The following is a 21,750-nucleotide window of genomic DNA, read 5'->3' as shown; positions in this document are numbered from 1 at the left end:
TGGTAAAGCATTATTTCTGGGTATGTTTGTGAGGATGTTTCTGGAAGAGACTGGTATTTGTATTAGTGAATTGAATAAGGAAGATCCACCCTCACCCAATATGGGCAGGCACCATCCAATTGGTTGATGGCTCAGATAGAACAAAAAGGCAGAGGAAGGGTGAATTTGTTCTCTCTTCTGAATTTGGAACACCCATCTTCTCTGGCCCTTGGGCATCAGAACTCCAGGCTCTTTGGCCTTCTGACTGCAGGATGTGCACCAACGGCCCCACTTTGGATTTATACTGAGCTATGCCACCAGCTTCCCTGGTTCTCCAGCTTGCAGACACCATATCATGGGATTTCTTTACCTCCATAATCATGTTAGCCAATTCTCATAATCTGCTCTCATCCATCTAAATACCTAATATCCTATTGGTTCTGTTACTCTGGAGAAACCTAAATAATAGATGTAGCCAGCACCATTCTTATTTAACCTTATTTAAAATCACTAAACATTCATCTTTAGTTGGGCCATTCTTCTAGATACTCATTGCCTTCCCTGCATATTCATTGCTTTTCCTGTGTTCTTGCTTTTCTCATGATGTACCTTCTATATGGAACATCATTTTTTCTCCTGCTGCTTACTTGAATTCGGTCCTAAATTTGTACAATTTCCATTTCTTCCCAGTCATCCCTGATTGCCCCTTTCTCTGAATTTCCATTGAACTAAGGGTCAACACCAAATAGTTGGGTACTTAAGTCTTCCCTAATTATTTTCTATTCAAAAATGTCTTCTTGGAAGGACTGTAAGGTTGTTGAGGACACAGCTGATGTCTTTTTTTTTTCTTTTTTTTTTTTTGAGATGGAGTCTCACTCTGTCGCCCAGGCTGGAGTGCAGTGGTGCCATCTCGGCTCACTGCAACCGCCACCTCCTGGATTCAAGCAATTCTCATGCCTCAGCCTCCTGAGTAGCTGAGATTACAAGTGTGTGCCACCATACCTGGCTAATTTTTTTTTTGTATTTTCGGTACAGATGGGGTTTTGCCATGTTGGCCAGCCTGGTCTTGAACTCCTGACCTCAAGTGATCCACCTGCCTTGGCCTCCCAAATTGCTGGGATTGTGGGCATGAGCCACCGCGCCTGGCCTAGCTGATGTCTTTTATTTCTTTTGAATCTCATTACAGTGCCTAGTAGAATGTTGGATATGTAGTCATTATTCAGAAGCACTGGAAATGCGTGATCAGCTACATGCTTTGTTAGTGCTGCTTCAAGCTTCGATGATGAGTTTTCTCATCTCAGTTATGAAAATAAAGCTCACTTCCCAGAGTTCTGGTTGCAGTGCCTACTGTTTCTATCTCTTTGCTGACAAAATGTATTCCCTCATGGAATAAGTATACCCTTTCCAGTTTGCAGAGTCAAATTCCCAAATAGGCATATTTTTTGGGAAGGTGATATGATTTTGTGTACTTTCACAGGAAGCCTTTTAGAAGAAATTTCCCAAACAAGGCAGTCACCACTGTCTTTACCTAACTAATGAATTTGCCATCTCCCTCTTCCAAGCTCACTGTCCAGAAACTTCCCAAGCAGGAAGTTTCACTGTCATGAAGTCAAGGCACTTTGTGGGGAATCAGGCCCAACATGTGCCTGCCTGTGGGGAAAGGCAGGCCTGATTCTTGCCCATGACATGTCTTCGGGGCCGGGGTACCCAGATGTTTGAGTGCTTTCCCCACATGTAGAAATGCAATTATTCCCCGCATAAAAGCACCTGAAGTTCCTCAGGTCAAAGCGGATTCCAGCAGAAACAATGGGCACAGTTCTGCTTGGGAAGTTTCCAGACTAAAAGGAAGCTGCCAGAGCTGTACGTGTATTGCAAGGTAGACCTCCATGGCAGGGTGAGCCCAGAGAACACACTGGGTCTTTCCTAATGTAGGTCCCTGCTGATAAAACTGTGGAAAGTCTCCGTGTATTGGTCCTTACACCCTCACCTTGGGCTTCAGTCTGACTCTGAAAGTGGGAGGAGCTGGGGCCGCACAAGTTGCCTCTTCTGGGGATGTGGTCCGTTAGTTTCTCTTTTTATTTTTCTTTTAAGAGACAGGGTCTCATTCTGTTGCCTAGGCTGGAGTGCAGTGATACCATCATAGCTCACTGCAGCTTTGAATCCCTGGGCTTAAGTGATCCTCTTGCTTCAGCTTTCCAAGTAGCTGGCAATAAAAGCGAGTGCCACCACACCCAGCTGATTTTTTTTTTTTTGAGAGACAGGGGTGTCACTATGTTGCCTGGGCTGGTCTTGAACTCCTGGCCTCAAATAATCCTCCCACCTTGACCTCCAAAAGTGCTGAGATTACAGGTGTGAGCCACTGTGCTCAGCCGAAGAGTTTCCAAATTTCAGTCTTTGCACAGCGCTATCAGAATCATCAGGACAGCTTCAAAAATACGGATGTCCAGGTCTCAACCCAGGCCTTCTGTGGCATATGAGCCTGAAGTCTGTATTCTTGACAAGTTTCCTTGATGACTCAGAAGCAAAGCCAGATTTAGGAACCATAGGTCAGTATTAGCATGCCTACTTTTATTAGACCCACTGCTTTGCTCCAGAGTGTATTGGGAGTGGGTGTGGGGGTGGAGTGTACCCATGAGAGCATATTCCTGCATGTTTTTGTAACTCAGAAGAAGCAGCTGCAGCTTCATGTGGACTAAAATAAAGGCCTACTTTAGCTCTTGAAATATCCTGAACACCTGGAGAAAAATAACCCAGAGGCTCCTTTAGCCTGGGAGTTGCTATTTAGTTGTGGGAGTTGCAGGATCAGCTGGCATGAGTGCTCACAGAGTCACAGATGCTTAGGTCACAAGGCTCCTCACAGCTCCAAAGGGGGCAAAGGATAGCACACTGCTGCCACCCCTTATTCCCTGCCCAGGGCAGACATTACTAATCAACCATGATGCTCATCCCTGTTGAACTTAGAGAGGTTCAGAGTCCTAAGCAATCAGAGCTGGCACAAGGAATGAAAACTTTTACCCTCCTTGCCATTCTTACCAACAATATCCTAGTCTAGTCCTAAAATTTGTTGAGCACTTTGACTTGCAGTTATCCATAGGACACAGTTCAGAAAACCAAGGTGAGTCATATTCTCTTCTCTTCTCTTTGGGCAAACTCAATCATTCTCTTGATATTAATACTATCTATGGGTTGGCAACTCCCAACTTTATGTTTCTGCCCCAGAACTCTTCTTGAGCTCCAGACTTACACAGACACTTAGAGGCTAAGAAAATGTAGAGTCTCAGGTTATCTAAACTTCAATAGATACATACGAAATGTTTTTGACTATGTAGCTCTTTGAGAGGAGGACTGTTTATTTCTCTGCGTATTGCTCACTATGCCTGGCTCAGTGTCTGGTGTACAGCAGGTACTAGGTAGACATGCTCATTGATTTTATATACCACTCCCCTGCTTATCTGCATAACTGAGTTGTTGTTTTCTCATGCCTTCCTATAGTGAGGGCTGCCCCATTCCTCATCCCACCTAGGCTAGATGGGGTGTGGTAGTCTCTGACATTGGTGGCCCCCAATGCACCCTGCCTCCTAGTATTTATTTCCTTGTATAACCTCCTCCCTTGGAATCTAGTATGGACCTGTGATTTGCTTCAACCAGTATAATGTGGGAGAAGTTAGACTGTGCCAGTTCCAGGTCTCATCCTTAAGAAGGCCTGGCAGCTTCCACTCTTGTGTTCTTAGGAGCCCTAGACTATCATGTAAAAAGTTCAGCTATCCTGTGAAGAGAAGAGGCCATGTGAAGAAGGAGAGACCCTAAGACTCAATGGAAAGACAGAGGAGCCCAACCTTTCCAGTGTCCCAGCTGAGCCCGCTCCCAGCTAGTTAGCCAGCTAAAAGCAGCCATATGTGTGACCATTGGCAAGACCAGGAGAAGAACCACTCCAGCTGAGTCAGTTCAGCTTCCAAGAATCAAGAGCAAATAAAATGTTAAGCCACTAAGATTTGGGATGGTTTTTTACACAGCAAAAGAAACAGCTGTGTTCCTTGACACCACAGATCAAGAGGCAAGTGAACAGTCTTGGAATCTTATCTCCTTGATTTTAGCTTTAACTTTGGTGCTCTGCTCTGTACAAATGCCTGGCAAGTAGCAATTCCCTTGATCCCTGTAAATCTGATCAGGGCACAGTAGAGACATCTAGTTATTTTGACAGCACATATATTTGAACAGAAACCTTTAGGGTAGCCCTCCAAATGTAAAGGTTAGAAACAAGTGGGATGAGTAGCAGAGGAGAGATGGAATGGGAGGAGTCCCATTTAGGTTGAAGTGACACAGAGAATGAATGCTGGAGCAAGCGGGGTTGGCTCCAGAAGGACAGGGGCTCACATCAATTGTGGAAGGTAACATTAAGGAGTGGGCCTGTGGTAACTGGCTCCAGATATCAGAGAGGCCCAGGGCTGTCTGAATTTCTCTGAAAACTAGAAGTTTCTACAAAGAGCACTAATAGTGAAATTGTGACTTCCAATATGGTGTGTGTCTCAGGGATTACGTGTGTGTGTGTGTGATTATGGTGAGGGGAAAGAGAGAGAGAGAATGAATGAATGAATGCACAGAGACAAAAAAATGGAGAGGCTAAACCAAAAGAATTTTTCCTAGAGCTAAAAAGTAGATGACTTTTAAAAAAGGTTTATTTATTATTTCCCTTCTTTAACACTCTCATCTAAGCAGCTTAAGAATCCCTGTATTTAGGGTTTGGGAACTAGGGAAGAAGCGGGTGGTTTCCTTTCCTGGCCTGCCTAAAGGCCAAAGCTGCTGCTGACATCAAGCTTCTGTCCAGCCCAGGCCAATTATCAGACAGAGCTAGGGCTCCAGGTGCAAACTCAGAAAACAGTCAATTCCCTTCCATGCTACTGTAAGTAACAGAAATGAAAAACGTGAATGGAAACCGTCAGGGAAAACTCGTGACAGCAGGAGGTGGTGCTTGGGTACAATGCACCCATCCACTGCATGACAGGGAAAGAGCAGGAAGAGTGGGGCAATCAGTCCTTGCCATCAGTCTTTGTCTCAGCTTTGAGAAGGACACTCCCAGCTGTCTGTTGCTGTGGTTCACAGACTTAAATGGAGATTCCTTCTGTCCTGGCAGGTTCTCCTCAGTGGCCAAGCTCCACGACAGGAACTGAGCCATAGTAAGTTTATTTCAGGCCAAAAAATCTTAACATACATCCCTATTAGTGGGTAGGGGTTATTAGCAGGATGTTTGGACAGAGACGAGGATGTTGAAAGTAGGAGTCAACATTTCCCAAGGTTCTTTCTTAAAATATATTGTGTTTGACTTTGGAACTCCTGACTCACCCCCAGGCCGGGCATTCTGTCTTGGAGCTACTGTATTCCCAAGAGTGCTTGGGGAGACCAGCTCATTCCCCAACTGCAGTATCTACAGAAACATCTGCTATAGCTTATTAGAAAGTCAAAACAACTAACCATCAATCCATCATCTTTTCTGTTTAATGACACATTCCTGTTGGCTGACGCATGCTCCTCCCCAAGGATCCCCCCCCTTGGACTGCCTGTGTATGTCTGTAAAACTGTGAACTGATTTTGATGATAGTTTGAACAGCTTCTTACATCCTAGTTTATTTAACCTTCTCACACGAATAGCAATACTTTTCTTTGGGGAATCACAGAATGATTACTGACTCATTAGATAAGCAGTGAGCCCTGGAAACAGGAAGCAAACAGTGGGCTTTCAAAGCCAATTTCATTCCCTTCTCTTTTCATCCACAGGTGACACAGCATTGTAGAAAGAGTCTGTACTTGGAGTCAGTGGTCCTGGGTTCAGCTTGTAGTCCTGACATGTACTGTGTGACCTGAGATAGCTAACTTGGCCTCTCTGAGTCTCAGTTTTCTCTTGCATAAAATGGGAATAATAATACCTATCTGGTTGGCTACAGAGGATTTTTTTAAGAGGTTAGAATAGAATACTGGGGTGGGAAGGCAGCTTAAAGAACATCTGATGCTTGAATTCCTTCCTATAATATCACCAGAAATAAGCCATGCAACCTATCCTTGATCTCTTTCTGTGACAGGGAACTCATTCCTACAGATAGTCCAGTGCAATGTGAGACAGCTCTGAATTATTCTGAGCTGAAAACTGCTTCATTTAGCATTCCACCAATTGGTTCTTTTCCATGTAGATCTATACAAACAAGTCCAATTCTCTTCTGAAAGAAGAGCTTTTAGAATCTGGAGGTACTAGCACGTCCCTGATATAGACAGAGCAGTCTCTGAGTCTTCTCTCTACCAGGCTCAGCTTTTGGTTCTCTTCACTATCGTGGTTATTGTGCTCCAAAGGCACTTTAGGTAATTTTTAACCCTCAATGTAGCTTCTCTAGCACTGGATGTGGTATTCAGGATTTCTGAAATGGAGATAATGAATTGTGACATTCATCTCCCTTGTCCTAGATGCTATGCTTCTATTAATGCAGCTGACCCTTGAATTTGCTTTATTTAGTGGCCACATCCCAATAGCAGCCCTTCCTCCATAATCTTAGCTGCAAACATCTAACTTTCTGATCACCACCTCCTTTCTTTCCAGCTTATTCCACCTACTATCCAACTCAACAGTTTCTAAACCTCACTAGGACTTACTATCCATTGATCACCCTTTCACTGTCCCTTGTCCCACCCCTCTACCACGTCCTCCCATTCTCTCCCCTTTTACCCAGCCTAGAGCTCATGATACAATTATAACCATTCCCTTGAATAGACTCTCAACTCCTTGCTCTTTCCCGTTTTCTCCTGCCTGGCAAAATCCCCAACCCTGATTACACCCTGCTCTCTTCGTCTTCCTGCCCTTGGACCCAGACAGTTGAACCTGGCTCGAGGAAGCACAGAAACAGGTTAACTAGCTTAAGTTAAATTCATAAACGGTAACCCCAAGGGGGCCCAGAGAGCTGCATGGTGATCATGATCCAGCTTCCCAGTCTGGACATTCTCCCACACTCTCCTAGATAACTAGGTCCCACTTCCTCTATCCTTAAACCTCCCCATCCTCACTCTATGCTGATGTCCTTGTCTTCAAGCAGATGGGACTCCCCCTCACTCCCACCACCACATCTACCCACCTGCCCCATCAGTGCCCAGTACTCTGCCTTCCCTTTTTCCCTGTGGATGGTTTTCTGTGCTCCAAGACTAAGCTCTTCAGGTGTGCACTGGATCCTTTTTCCTGCTTGCTTACTCAAGGACTTTTTCCGCCCATCCTACAGTCCATCATTCATTTCGTCTTTTGACAGGATCATTTCCACCTTATATAACCACTATATTATTTTGCTGTCGTCTTAAAAAACAAAACACAACACCAACAAAACTGTTTTCTTATCTCCAGATAAGGAAACCAGATAAGGAGACTCAGAAAAGTTTAGTAACCTGCCCAAGGTCACATATCTGAAAAGTGGAGGGGTCAAAGGTCAAATTACAGTTTGCCCACCCCTAAAGCCCACCCAGATGAGACTGTGCAGAGTTTGTGGGCTCCAGCCCGCTGTTCTGGTTGGAGAAGCTGAGCTTGGGCAAGGGAGCACTTTGCCAAGGATGGGCAGGCCATCTCTGCCAAACCTGTGCAATCTTGGGGCAGCAAGAAGGCTGGAGATTTGCAAGTGAGAGGGGAACGTGCTTTGTCTTCAGAGGCTCACTGAGCTGCTGAAACTCTGGCTTGACCAGCTTTTCTCTCAGAATAAACATGGGTGTGTGAGGGCTGTCATCAGGCCTCCATCCCAGTGGCACGTCAGCCACAGCAGTGTGAGCGGGTGGCCACGATGGCAGACAGATGGGGCAGGCAAGTGGGGTGGAAGCTGCCAGTACTGTGAAGCTTCCCCAGTGAAGAGATGACACCTCATAAATCTTGCAGGCCCAGAGCCCGTGTGGTCTGCCACAGTGCCTCATTAACACTTCCTTGTTCTCACATAGAGGTGGAAAATAACCAAATGTGACAAGCTGCCTTCCAAAACCATTTCATCAGAAGGGCACACATCTTTCCTCCATCACTTGCAACATCCCTAATTGTGGTGAGAACCCTAAACAGCTCAGGCCAAGGGGGTTTTTCTCCTGGGACAACGATACTTAACTACCTCCAGATCACAGCCTTCAGCCATCAACCCTCTCATTCCCTCCCCTCACTGCTCCCGGACATTCTCTCAGAGAATGAGCCCATTTGGTGTCCAGTCTTATCACTCCAAGGGGTCAAGTTAGAATTTTCAGAATACCTGGAAAAGCATCTACTGCCTTTGCTTTGTGTATCAGCCAAAACCAGTGTTGACTTTAGTCACGGCATCTCTTAAAAGTCCTCTTTCAAAAGGGACAGACTGGTCCACTTACTTGTCTGTCACAGCCTGCATGAACTCGTCCAGCAAGTCATCGTACGCCTTCCCGCGCACACGCTGGTGTTTCAGGCCGATGTACAGAGGGTCTCTGAGCAGCTCCTGGAACAGACAGCACCCATTGACTGAGCCTACTCCTGGTGTTCCTGTTTTTTTTTTTTTTCCCCAACAAGTATCCAGGATTACTGGGAAGAACCAGGAGGTGGGAGGAGACGGGGGAGTAAGAAGCTAACTGGATCCCCCCCGCCCAGGTGTCATTTCTGAAAGGGTCTGAAGGCTAAGCCAGTGATTGAGGGTGGACTCTCAGATGGTCCTCATTTTGGAAACCAAGGATGCTTTGAACCAGGCAAGCCTCTTTCAGTCACAGTCTTTCAACATCCATCTGCAGGCTTTAGGGTTATTTCAGGATTTCTCAACAGTGGCATTACTGACATTTTGGCTGGGATAATTCTTTAATGTGAGGCCTGACGTGCACACTGTAGGATATTTATCAACATCTCTGGCCTCTAGCCACTAGATGCCAGTAACACTTGCAGTTGTGGCCATCAAAAATGACTTCAAGGCCTGATGTGGTGGCTCACACCTGTAATCTCAGCACTTTGGGAGGCCAAGGTGGAAGGTTCTCTTGAGTCCAGGAGTTTGAGGCTGTCCTGGCCAACACAGTGAGACCCCATCTCTACAAAAAATTTTTAAAAATTAGCTGGGCATGGTGGTGTATGCCTTTGGTCCCAGCTGCTCAGGAGGCTGTGGCAGGAGGCTCACTTGACCTTGGGAGGCCAAGGCTGCAGTGAGCCATGATCGTGCCACTGCACTCTAGCCTGGGCAACAGAATGAGACCCTGTCTCAAAAAAAAAAAAAAGAAAAAAGAAAAAACGAATGTCTTGAGACATTGCCAAAGGTCTTCTTAGGGACAAAACTGTCACCAGTTGAGAACCACTGTAGCTGACTTTAGGCAGCATCTTCATTGAACTATTGGGTCGCATCCAGAGTCCCTGGTCTGGACTCATGTTAGAAAACCAACCCACCCTCCTTTCATTTCCATTCCTCTCTTTTCCTCTCCCTTCCTCTCTTCCTTACTTCTCTCCCTTCCTCCTTGAAATCTTACTGAATACCTACCATGTACCTCACATTGTGCTGGGCCCTAGGGATACAAGCATAGAATGAAACAACCAGGAATTTCAGTTCAAGAGAGATGCTCACCTTAACACCTAGCCTGTGTTCAGGGCCCCTCCACCCCACCTCCTGCAGCTCCTTCCATCACAGCAGTCATATGCTATTGGGTTATCTGTGTCTGCATTGGTGTGAATGACCACTCCCGCTGGCCGACTTTCCACGTCTTCCATTCCTGCCACCCCTACACAGAGTCAGTGGACTCATTCATGCATGACACATTTATTTCTCATCTACTATTGCTGACACTGGGCCCAGCGGGGAATTTGTAGAGGAGCAAGAAATGATTGTTGCCTTCTAGGTGCTGACAGGTGGCTGCTGAGTAAACAGACATATTCTACTGCAGGGCAGAACGACGGTGGTTTGGAACAAAGCGTGGCACGTGGAGGCACAGTGATAAGTGAAGAAATTCCCTTTGGGGGACAGATTGGGATTGTGTCATGAAGAAAATGGTCAGGTAAGAAGAGATAGGCAGATTTCAGCAGGTGGGCCTCCAGGCTGAGAAGTCAGCACAAAGAAAGGTTGAGGGCTGGAGGCAGGAGGAGTAGAAATACCTGGTGTATTTGGGAAATGGGAAGTAATTCCATGGGTTAGTTTCCTGGAATTATCTACTTTTTTGTCTAACTCACCAAAAATATAAGTTCCTAGAGGACAAGGTTTTGTGTTATCTTCATCTCCATCTGAACTGCTGCTGCAGGACACAAAGATAAGGACCAGTGGGCCTACACTCCAACCCTCAGGGGCTTACAGTCGAGTCTCACCTCCACCACTGTGAGCTGTGTGACTTTGGGCAAGTCATGGGGCCTCTTGAAGCCTTCTTCTCATCTATCAAGTGGGCTGCATGGGGCTGATTGTGATGATCAAGTGGAAAAATATATATGAAAGAGCTTGGTGAATTATAACATATGCTATAAAACAGTGGTAGCAGTTTTAGCTTTCACAGTGCCTCAATGTGTCCTGTACTGCCCTAAGTGCTTTACTTACCCCAATGAGGTTGTGTCAGCCATGGAGGTCTGTGGCTTAGAACTATCTTAAAGGAACCTGCTGAGGGAGGGCAATTGGTGGACAGCCTTCAGCCACCACACTCCCCCTGGATTGCTTAATGACTGAGCATGGAGGAGGCATGGGGGAAACCATTCCTGCCCAACTGAGACTCTGCTGGGGCAGGAACTTCCCACTGGCCTGACTGACCTGGGAAGACTCTCCCTGGGCTCTCTTAGTCAGTCCTCACTCCCTCCTGCTCTCCCTTTACAGCTGTCTGACCTCTACTACAGTCTGAAGGTCCCACTCACCCCCAACTCCTCCCACTCCCTCCACCTTTATTCTTCACAGGTGTCTCCCCAGTACCTCTCTCACACATCTATTTCTTAAAGGACCCGAGAGGTAGGTCTCATCATTTCCCCCATTTTTTAAATGAGGCAACAAGACACAGAGAGGTGAAGCAGCCTGCTTAAGACCTTGGACTTATAAGTGCAGGAGTCAGGATTCAAAGCCAGGCTGTTGGGTCCAGAGTTTATGGTCTTGAGCACTCAGTCATGCTGCATGGGTGGCTCTTCTGCATACCAGCAAGAATCAATTTTTCTTTTTAAGGACACTGTTCTGGGTCCACACTGCTTTGATATCACTGTAGTAGGTGTGGGGGAGGGTGTAGTTTAAGGGACAGAAAAGAACAGGAATTATCTGTTAACCCTTCACCCCCAAGTCCTGCGTACACATAAGATCTAAGCTGGGTTTAGCACTTTGTCAAAGATACCACAGGTTTACATTTAGAAAAATGGTGGGTCCTGGCCTTCTCTCTCACTCTCCTAATCCCCTGGATTGGACACCCTTTAAACTGTTTAGGATTCTTCACTGGTAGAGGTATGTGCGTGTGTGTGTCAGTGGCGGGGACCTAAAGGGTGGAAGTGGTGCATACATGGTGCCTACCCTTCCACATGCTACCTTCAAAGTGACCATCAAAAGCCACTTAGAAGCATCAAACATCCAGAAAGAAGAAATGATAAATGATAGTAGAGTAACATGATGAATAGCTAGGCAGTAATTAAAATTGGTGGTTTTGAGACTTTGTAGTCACCTGGACAAATTTGTAAGAGACTATTTAAAGTGGAAAAAGCAGGATACAAAATTACACAGATATCATAATTATAACTCTCTGAAACACACATACAGAGCTTGGAAGGACATACATAAAAATGACTGAAAATAGTGTTACTCTTGGCATTGGCAGAAAACATTCACTTTGCCAGTTCTTACAAAGATTAAAAGAGTCCATGGTGAGTTATAATTTGGAATGTTGCCAAGTCACAGTTTTGAATCTTAGTGCATCAGGCAGCATAGAGTGAATTTCTCAATCCTGCATATGCAGTTTCTGGGGTAAGTTAAGTTCCCCAGTAGCACTAAGGGATTTTTAGATTTTCAAAAAATTTCTCAGTGTACTGCAGTAAAGATCAAAGGTCAACCATAATGAGATACTGCTGAGATACAAGGGTGACTATAAAAAGCTTTTAAAAAGTCCTTATATTTTGCTTTCATAATAAAATGTTCTATGTCTCAGATACTTTAACCACAAAAAATGAAAAAAAGTTCCCATATGGATATGACGTTAAAAAATAGCTTCTTATGTTTGTATAGCACTTTCAAGTAATTCACTCATTTGTTCCTTCTAATAGTCTGACCTCTTCTCATCCCATTTTAGAGGAGGTTGGAGTTCAAGGGTTTAAATAAACTGCCCAAGCTCACAGAGCCAGAAAGTAGCTACACTGAGGTTGAGCTTTGTCTGGGTCTCATGACGAAGCATCGTCTTTGTCCCATCACTTGATATTGTGGGGGCCAGGGAACCAGGGAGCCAAGGGGCAGCTCCTCACCCTCTACCGGGTCCTTCTGGAAGAGGTCAGTAGTGGCTGGGAAGGTCCAGGCTCTTGACCTGCAGACCAGGCTGAGGAACGAGGAGAGCTGGAATGAGTTCAGAGGAAAGGCTATATCCACATCTTTAGTCAGCTGGTTCTCCCTAGCAGGAGTAGAAATGGCTTCTCTAAAACAGTAGTGGGCAGAGCTCCCATGGCTGAATTGGCACAACATGGAACAAGAAGCCCACATTCTGCTCTGTATCCGCCAACTGATTCAGATATAAGAATGCCTGGAGCAAGGGGTGGGAGTAGTAACCTGCCTGGACCCTCTCCTTGCAGTCCTCCTCTTTCTGGACTTCTTCATAGGTGTTTAGAAGAGAAGATTTCAGCAGATAGTATTGCCAGATAAAATACAGGATGCCCAGTTAAATTTGAATTTCAGATAGGCAATAAGAAATGTTTAGAATTAAGTGTGACCCATGTATTACATGGAACACACTTATGCTAAAAAATGTTGAATTGCTTCTCTGAAATTTAAATGTCACTGGTGTCCTGTATTTTTATTTGCTAAATCTGGTAACCCTATCAACAGAGGCAGAGGAATCTTCAAGTTTGGAGGCAACATGCTGCAGGGGAAAGGACACTGCTGGACCTGGCGGCTGTGGTCAAGATGCTCCCCTCTGAGCATCCTCAGTAGGGCCCAAAGGGGCTCTAGGCTTTCAAATCAGATAGACCTGGGTTTGAATTGAGGCTTTGTCACTTGACTAGCTCTGTGGCTTTGGGGAAGGTATTTAACTTTTCTCTGCTCTCTGTTAAATAGGGAATAATGATTTTTATCACAGAATGCAAGCTCTTTGAGCTCCTTATTCATCCACATCTCCCCAGCTAATTGTACAGTGATGGCACACATAAGCCCTTGAGAAGCATTTAGTGATATGATTGCCAGAGTCCTGGGACTGGGCTAAGGAGATGCTGAATTAAAAATTAAGAAGGTCTTAGAAATCACTTGGTTCTGCTTCCTCCAAATGAGTTTTTGAAGGTTGGAAAGAATAAATGAGCTGCCCAAAGTCACAAAACACGTTTGTGGAAACAAGGCAGAAATCATGGTTTCTAGACCAGGACTCTTCCCAGGGTGGGGACCAGGCTTATTCACTTCCAAATCTCAGTGTTCAGTGGGTGCCTGGCACCTAAATATTGAGTGACTAAATCTTTCCCCTCTGTTAGATAGTTACTAAGTCCCCTTTGGAACCAAGTAAGTCAATGATTATAATTTTAGGTGAAGGCCTTTATTCAAAGTGGGTGAAGCAGAACTTTCTCCTCTGCCGTGGGAGTTAGAGGGTTGAATGTGCTCTCTATGGCTGTTTGCCCAGCTCTGCCTCCCGTAAGGTTTTTCTTGGAGACAAAATGTCATGGAAAAAGAAATGGTTTCCTCCTCTTCACTGCCCATATCAGTGAGCACTGGATTTCAGCTGGAAGACAGATAAACCTCCTGGTTGAAAAAATATTTATCTTGCATAGCAACAGGCATGCTGTGATGTTACTTAGGGAACCTGGGGGTCTGGGAGGTCACAGGATTGGGTTCACACCGTGGGCACAGCACACTATCTCCTCACAGTGGCAGTCCCACCTACCACTCATTCCTTGGGAAGCTCAGCTAAGCCTGGGGTAAGCTACAAAGATCCTAGCAAGGGCATCCTCATGGGTTACATGTGTGTAGAGAGTGAGCTCTATGATGGTACCACGTGGCAAATGCTGAATAATGATAATCTTGTAAGGTAGAAGAAACCCTGCAATACCCAGCTTGGTTGTCAACTCCATGCTTCCTTGGCAATCCAATAACATCCAAAGCACTATTTACCAGGCTCTGCTGATGATCTGCTCCCACGTTTGTTTCCCTAAGCAAACATGACTCCCCTCCCTCCACCCATTCTTCAGTTCCAGAAGAGCACACAGCATCTCCTTCTGAGGTGAATTCATAGAGGCTCAAGACTTCTGCCAGGAGAAGATCTCCAAGGCTCAGCAGGGTCATTTTAAAGCCAAGCCCCATCCCCTGGGATTCCCCCACCCTGCCTTAGCACAGGGTGGGATGAGCACTGGGTTTGGAGTCAAACCTTGGGGAAGACCCTTCTGCTCTGAGCCTCTTTTCCCATGTAAAACAAGGGGGTTGAACGAGATGGTACTCAGGCCCCTTCTAACCTGAATAGTCTGTGACTGGCTGCATGTGGATGAAACAAAATAAATCCAATCCACACGTAGCCATGAGGGAAAGCTGAGCAGGCGCTCCCTTCTCCTACCCCCTTGGAACTTAATCATGGGATGTCCCTTCTTCATGGGATCATGGCCCCACATATTTATTTTTCCAAATCTCCTTGGTATCGGCAGGTAAAAGTGATGCAGAGTTTCAGGGCTGTGGACAGCAGATGTTTTCCTTCAACAGGAAACCTGGAGGGGTGTTGTCTTTGACTGTGATTAAAGCTCCTGTTGCCTCAGGAGTTTTTATAGAGATGTTCGCGCAGATGGTCAAGTTATTCTGACACTAAAAAACCTCACGACAGCATCCTCCCTGCGTGGACATGTGGGATAAAAGTGGTAAAAGGCCAAGCTTCCCTCTGTTACATCTCAGGCTTGCTCTGAGCAAAAGGTGTGCCCTGGGACTTCTGGGGGGAATATCTTGCAAAAGGATTCATTGAAAAAAAAGGAACTGTAGTTGGGAGATCACATAGTAAATCCATTTGAAAAGAGGAAAATCACCATCTTCCTAATGTTGGTCACTTTATAACTTTGAAAATTTTGTGTCCTGAGTTTCTTCAAGTGGGTCTGGAGGAGGCCCACCATTCCCTGGAGGGGAGGATGGTGTAAACAGCATTGCTATCCTCTGACTTGCTCCTGAGTGTCCATGGGATCCTGCCTGTGTGAAACACTCATTTTTGGCCCCCATTTCCCAATCTATATATAATGCAAACACTTGACCCCTTGGAGCAGTGCACCAAGGTGGGCAAGGAAGCTGTGGAGCCAGAGAGCTAGCTCCAATCCCAGCTCTGACACTTAGAGCTGTGGGACCTGAGGTAAGTAGTTGACATGTTACAGTCTCAGTTTCCTTATCTGAAAATGGGGGAGATTAATATACTGGGAAAGAATTGCTTCCTCTCACCCCCGGGGCACATACAGAGGGCAGATCAGGGCATGTTCCCTCCTCCCAGACGGGGGGGTACTCTGGTCCCTCCCTGACATAAGGAGCAGGCTCAGGGGAGGTTCTCTCCACTCCACATCCAACAGGGAGAGGTGATTCTAGAGGCCTAAAGCACCAGATGGAGAAGCAGACGCTTTGAGTAGATGTGACACACGACTCTTAAAGTGACCAATTAGGTGACAGCGTTGAAACACTGACAGCTAGAATATTCTATTCGGGCTGACCCTCATTTATCTCCCTCAGGCTCAGCAGGGTGCCTGACACCCACTAAACAGTAAACTTTTATTAAATAAGGCAAAGTGTTCACAAAATAATCTTAATTGAAAAAATTAGAACAAAATTACATTATGATTACACCTAAGTAATAACTACCTTTATGTATAGGCATAGAAAAATATTGGAAAGAAACAGAAATGCAGCATTGTGGGAGAAATACCATTTCCTTTTTCTTTAAAATTTTGAATAATGTTCTAAATTTATTTTAGCAATGAAAATTCTAAAAATCAAGAAATAATCTTTACTTATAAAGCAACAGAAACTAGACACAGGTGTAATGTGGGGAGAGGAGCACAAACTTGGATTCAGCTCCTAGCCCTGCTGCTTCTAGCAGATCTTCCTGGGCAAATAAAACTCTCTGGGCTTCAGTTTCCCATGCTGTAAAAAAGAGGGTAATGACAGATGCTCCACTTACAGGGTTATTGCAAGGCTTAAACTGAGTGGTCCATAAAAAGGGCCTGATCTACAATTACTGCTACTTTCCAGTCATTTTTTCTGGTGGATTTGTTACAAGTTACAGCCAGCTCTAAACTTCAGCATATCATTGCTGAGTGCTGGACCTTCAATGACAAAGGATCCCAGTGCACCAGGGCAGCCAGCACCCTTCCAGTGGATGCAGTGGCCTCAGAATCAAGCTCAATCTGTTCCAATTCTTGCCTAAGGCCAGCTTTTAGAAGGAATGAAGGTCTCAGTTAAATCCAGTTGGAACACAGCAGGAGGTGTTGGAGAGGAAGAATAAAACAAAGTTTGCTGCGCTCATCCATGCCTGCAAAGAGGCATTCTGTGAGGCCAAAAGACAATTTCAGCAAAACTCAGATATCTGGCTGGGGGAAGGGCATCACTGTGCAGAGCAAAACTTGAAGACTGGTTTTGATGAGCAGCTGTAAAGCATGTATCCCAATCCAACCTCCTCTCTCCTGAGCTGGTGAGGAGACACATGGAGACCAGGCAGTTTTAGAGGTTGAAGGATGCTCAGTAACTTTCTGGTTTAGTCTCTCAATATACTGAAAGGGAATTAAGTCTAAGGAGGTGCAATGACTTATCTGGCTCATCATAGTACTGGAACCAAGGTCTCTGGCTCGTCATGGTACTGGAACCAAGGTCCCTGGCTTGTCATGATACTGGGACCCAAGGTCCCCATCCAATAGTTTTCCCACTTTCTTGCCCTCCCTCATCTCATTCCCACCCCCAGGATTTCCCAGCTGTTAAGCAAGGTCTGCCCACCATTCCTTCATTTGATCATATCTGCAGATGAAGCCTGAATAAACATCATTCCTTACTAGGATCTAAAGTGCTTGCTTTTGTTTAAAATGGGGATGCCTGGACTCGGTGTGGTGGCTCAAGTCTGCATTCCCAGCACTTTGGGAGGCCGAGGCGGGTGGATCACTTGAGGTCAGGAGTTTGAGACCAGCCTGACCAACATGGTGAAATCCCATCTCAACTAAAAATACAAAAATTATCTGAGTGTGGTGGTGCATGCCTGTAATCCCAGCTACTCAGGAGGCTGAGACAGGAGAATTGCTTGAACCAGGGAAGCAGAGGTTGCAGCGAGCCAAGATCATGCCACTGCACTCCAGCATGGGCAAGAGAGGGAGAGAGTCCATCTCAAAAAAAAAAAGAAAGAAAGAAAAGAAAAGAAATGGGGGTGCATTGTGTTTAGGGAAGAGGAAGGCCATGTAAAGAGTCTTGGCAAATTTTCTTAAGACATATCACTGCACAATGCAAATAACAATAACTTCTTGACAATGTGAATCAAGAATTAAAAAAATGACCATTCCTATACCAGAATCTCTGGGACACATTCAAAGCAGTGTGTAGAGGGAAATTTATAGCACTAAATGCCCACAAGAGAAAGCAGGAAAGATCTAAAATTGACACCCTAACATCACAATTAAAAGAACTAGAGAAGCAAGAGCAAACACATTCAAAAGCTAGCAGAATGCTAGAAATAACTAAGATCAGAGCAGAACTGAAGGAAATAGAGACACAAAAAACCCTTCAAAAATCAATGAATCCAGGAGCTGGTTTTTTTAAAAGATCAACAAAATTGATAGACTGCTAGCAAGACTAATAAAGAAGAAAAGAGAGAAGAATCAAATAGACGCAATAAAAAATGATAAAGGGGATATCACCACCGATCCCACAGAAATACGAACTACCATCAGAGAATACTATAAACACCTCTATGCAAATAAACTAGAAAATCTAGAAGAAATGGATAAATTCCTCCACACATACACCCTCCCAAGACTAAACCAGGAAGAAGTTGAATCTCTGAATAGACCAATAACAGGCTCTGAAATTGAGGCAATAATTAATAGCTTACCAACTAAAAAAAGTCCAGGACCAGATGGATTCACAGCCGAATTCTACCAGAGGTACAAGGAGGAGCTGGTACCATTCCTTATGAAACTATTCCAATCAATAGAAAAAGAGGGAATCCTCCCTAACTCATTTTATGAGGCCAGCATCATCCTGATACCAAAGCCTGGCAGAGACACAACAACAAAAGAGAATTTTAGACCAATATCCTTGATGAACATTGATGCAAAAATCCTCAATGAAATACTGGCAAACTGAATGCAGCAACACATCAAAAAGCTTATCCACTATGATCAAGTGGGCTTCATCCCTGGTATGCAAGGCTGGTTTAACATACGCAAATCAATAAATGTAATCCAGCATATTAACAGAACCAAAGACAAAAACCACATGATTATCTCAATAGATGCAGAAAAGGCCTTTGACAAAATTCAACAACGCTTCATGCTAAAAACTCTCAATAAATTAGGTATTGATGGGACGTATCTCTAAATAATAAGAGCTATCTATGACAAACCCACAGCCAATATCATACTGAATGGACAAAAACTGGAAGCATTCCCTTTGAAAACGGGCACAAGACAGGGATGCCCTCTCTCACCACTTCTATTCAACATAGTGTTAGAAGTTCTGGCCAGGGCAATCAGGCAGGAGGAGGAAATAAAGGGCATTCACTTAGGAAAAGAGGAAGTCAAATTGTCCCTGTTTGCAGATGACATGATTGTATATCTGGAAAACCCCACTCTCTCAGCCCAAAATCTCCTTAAGCTAATAGGCAACTTCAGCAAAGTCTCAGGATAAAAAATCAATGTACAAAAATCACAAGCATTCTTATACACCAATAACAGACAAACAGAGAGCCAAATCATGAGTGAACTCCCATTCACAATTGCTTCAAAGAGAATAAAATACCTAGGAATCCAACTTACAAGGGATGTGAAGGACCTCTTCAAGGAGAACTACAAACCACTGCTCAATGAAATAAAAGAGGATACAAACAAATGGAAGAACATTCCATGCTCATGGGTTGGAAGAATCAATATCGTGAAAATGGCCATACTACCTGAGGTAATTTATAGATTCAATGCCATCCCCATCAAGCTACCAATGACTTTCTTCACAGAATTGGAAAAAACTACTTTAAAGTTCATATGGAACCAAAAAAGAGCCCACATGGCCAAGTCAATCCTAAGCCAAAAGAACAAAGCTGGACACATCACGCTACCTGACTTCAAACTATACTACAAGGCTACAGTAACCAAAACAGCACGGTACTGGTACCAAAAGAGAGATATAGACCAGTGGAACAGAACAGAGCCCTCAGACATAACGCCGCATATCTACAACTATCTGATCTTTGACAAACCTGACAAAAACAAGCAATGGGGAAAGGATTCCCTATTTAATAAATGGTGCTGGGAAAACTGGCTAGCCATATGTAGAAAGCTGAAACTAGATCCCTTCCTTACACCTTATACAAAAATTAATTCAAGATGGATTAAAGACTTACATGTTAGACCTAAAACCATAAAAACCCTAGAAGAAAACCTAGGCAATACCATTCAGGACATAGGCATGGGCAAGGACTTCATGTCTAAAACACCAAAAGCAATGGCAACAAAAGCCAAAATTGACAAATGGGATCTAATTAAACTAAAGAGCTTCTGCACAGCAAAAGAAACTACCACTAGAGTGAACAGGCAACAGAATGAGAGATAATTTTTGCAACCTACTCATCTGACAAAGGGCTAATATCCAGAATCGACAATGAACTCAAACAAATTTACAAGAAAAAAAACAAACAACCCCATCAAAAAGTGGGCAAGGGATATGAACAGACACTTCTCAAAAGAAGACATTTATGCAGCCAAAAAATACATGAAAAAATGCTTATCATCACTGGCCATCAGAGAAATGCAAATCAAAACCACAATGAGATACCATCTCACACCAGTTAGAATGGCCATCATTAAAAAGTCAGGAAACAACAGGTGCTGGAGAGGATGTGGAGAAATAGGAGCACTTTTACACTGTTGGTGGGACTGTAAACTAGTTCAACCATTGTGGAAGTCAGTGTGGCAATTCCTCAGGGATCTAGAACTAGAAATACCATTTGACCCAGCCATCCCATTACTGGGTATATACCCAAAGGATTATAAATCATGCTGCTATAAAGACACATGCACATGTATGTTTATTGTGGCACTATTCACAATAGCAAAGAGTTGGAACCAACCCAAATGTCCAACAGTGATACACTGGATTAAGAAAATGTGGCACATATACACCGTGGAATACTGTGCAGCCATAAAAAATGATGAGTTCATGTCCTTTGTAGGGACATGGATGAAGCTGGAAACCATAATTCTGAGCAAACTATCGCAAGGACTAAAAACCAAACACTGCATGTTCTTATTCATAGGTGGGAATTGAACAATGAGAACACATGGACACAGGAAGGGGAACATCACACACTGGGGATTGTTGTGGGGTGGGGGAGGGGGGAGGGATAGCATTAGGAGATATACCTAACGTAAATGACGAGTTAATGGGTGCAGTACACCAACATGGCACTTGTATACATATGTAACAAACCTGCACATTGTGCACATGTACCCTAAAACTTAAAGTATAATAATAATAAAGTTAAAAAAAAAAGAAAACATTGCTGTGACCAGTTACCAGAAAAATAAATTCAGATTGCTCTTTACATTCCGAAAAAAAAAAAAAAAAAGACCACTCCTTTTGCTTCAATACTTACATTTCTAGAAATTTATCCTAAGGAAATACTCAGAGATAGGGACAAAGACTCATCTGCAAAAATGGGTATCAGAGCACAATTTATATTTTAAAAAGACTAGAAACAACCTAAGTGCCCAACTGTGGGGGTTTTCTTATGTAAATTATGATACACCAGGTAGCTATTAAACTGACACTGTGGAAGAATGGTTAATGACCTGAAAGAAAACTCATGACAGACAATTAAATTTGAAAAAGAAATATAAAATACTGTATATATAATAAGAACACAACTTTTGTTTTATAAGCACATGGAAAAAAAAACGGCTGGGAGAAAATATACCAATATGTAAACAATGATTAGCGCTTGTGTGGCTGATATCTTATTTTTAACACTTCTCTGAATTTTCTTTCTTTTCTTTCTTTCTTTCTTTGAGACAGTCTTGCTCTGTCACCCAGGCTGGAGTGCAGTGGTGTGATCTCGGCTCACTGCAACCTCTGCCTCCCAGGTTTTCCTGGGATTCTCCTGTCTCAGCCCCCCCAGTAGCTGGGATTACAGGTGTGCACCACCACACCCAGCTAATTTTTGTATTTTTAGTAGAGATGGGATTTCACCTTGTTGTTCAGGCTGGTCTCAAACTCCTGGCATCAGGTGATCCCGCCCCAATCGGCCTCCCAAAGTGCTGGGAATACAGGCGTGAGTGACTGTGCCCGGCCTCCATTTTTAAAGGATGAACATGCACTGATCTCAAAGATAAATGTCATTAAGAGGGAATTCTTGGATATTTTTTCATGTGTTCGGACACAGAGACAGACCTGCGAATCACAGACATGCCCATGGTGGTTCCTAGAGCAGAGAAACCCTTGG

The 21,750-nt window shown here is 44.2% G+C and overlaps 1 protein-coding gene across 3 annotated transcripts in view; it reads right to left on the bottom strand.

The window, feature by feature from the left end:
* The window catches only part of ME3 (malic enzyme 3), a 222,733-nt gene that overhangs the window by 37,777 nt on the left and 163,206 nt on the right, over positions 1-21,750 (bottom strand). For all 3 annotated transcript variants that reach the window (XM_004090597.2, XM_030794682.1, XM_003254551.4), the window contains one exon: positions 8,338-8,441. In XM_004090597.2, coding sequence (XP_004090645.2) covers positions 8,338-8,441 — 104 coding nt within the window. The remainder of the gene's footprint in view (positions 1-8,337; positions 8,442-21,750) is intronic.

The sequence above is a fragment of the Nomascus leucogenys genome, chromosome 15, assembly GCF_006542625.1.
Source record: "Nomascus leucogenys isolate Asia chromosome 15, Asia_NLE_v1, whole genome shotgun sequence".
Lineage (NCBI taxonomy): Eukaryota > Metazoa > Chordata > Mammalia > Primates > Hylobatidae > Nomascus > Nomascus leucogenys.
Note: the sequence above shows the minus strand (reverse complement) of the source record. Positions and strands in the feature narration are given on the sequence as shown.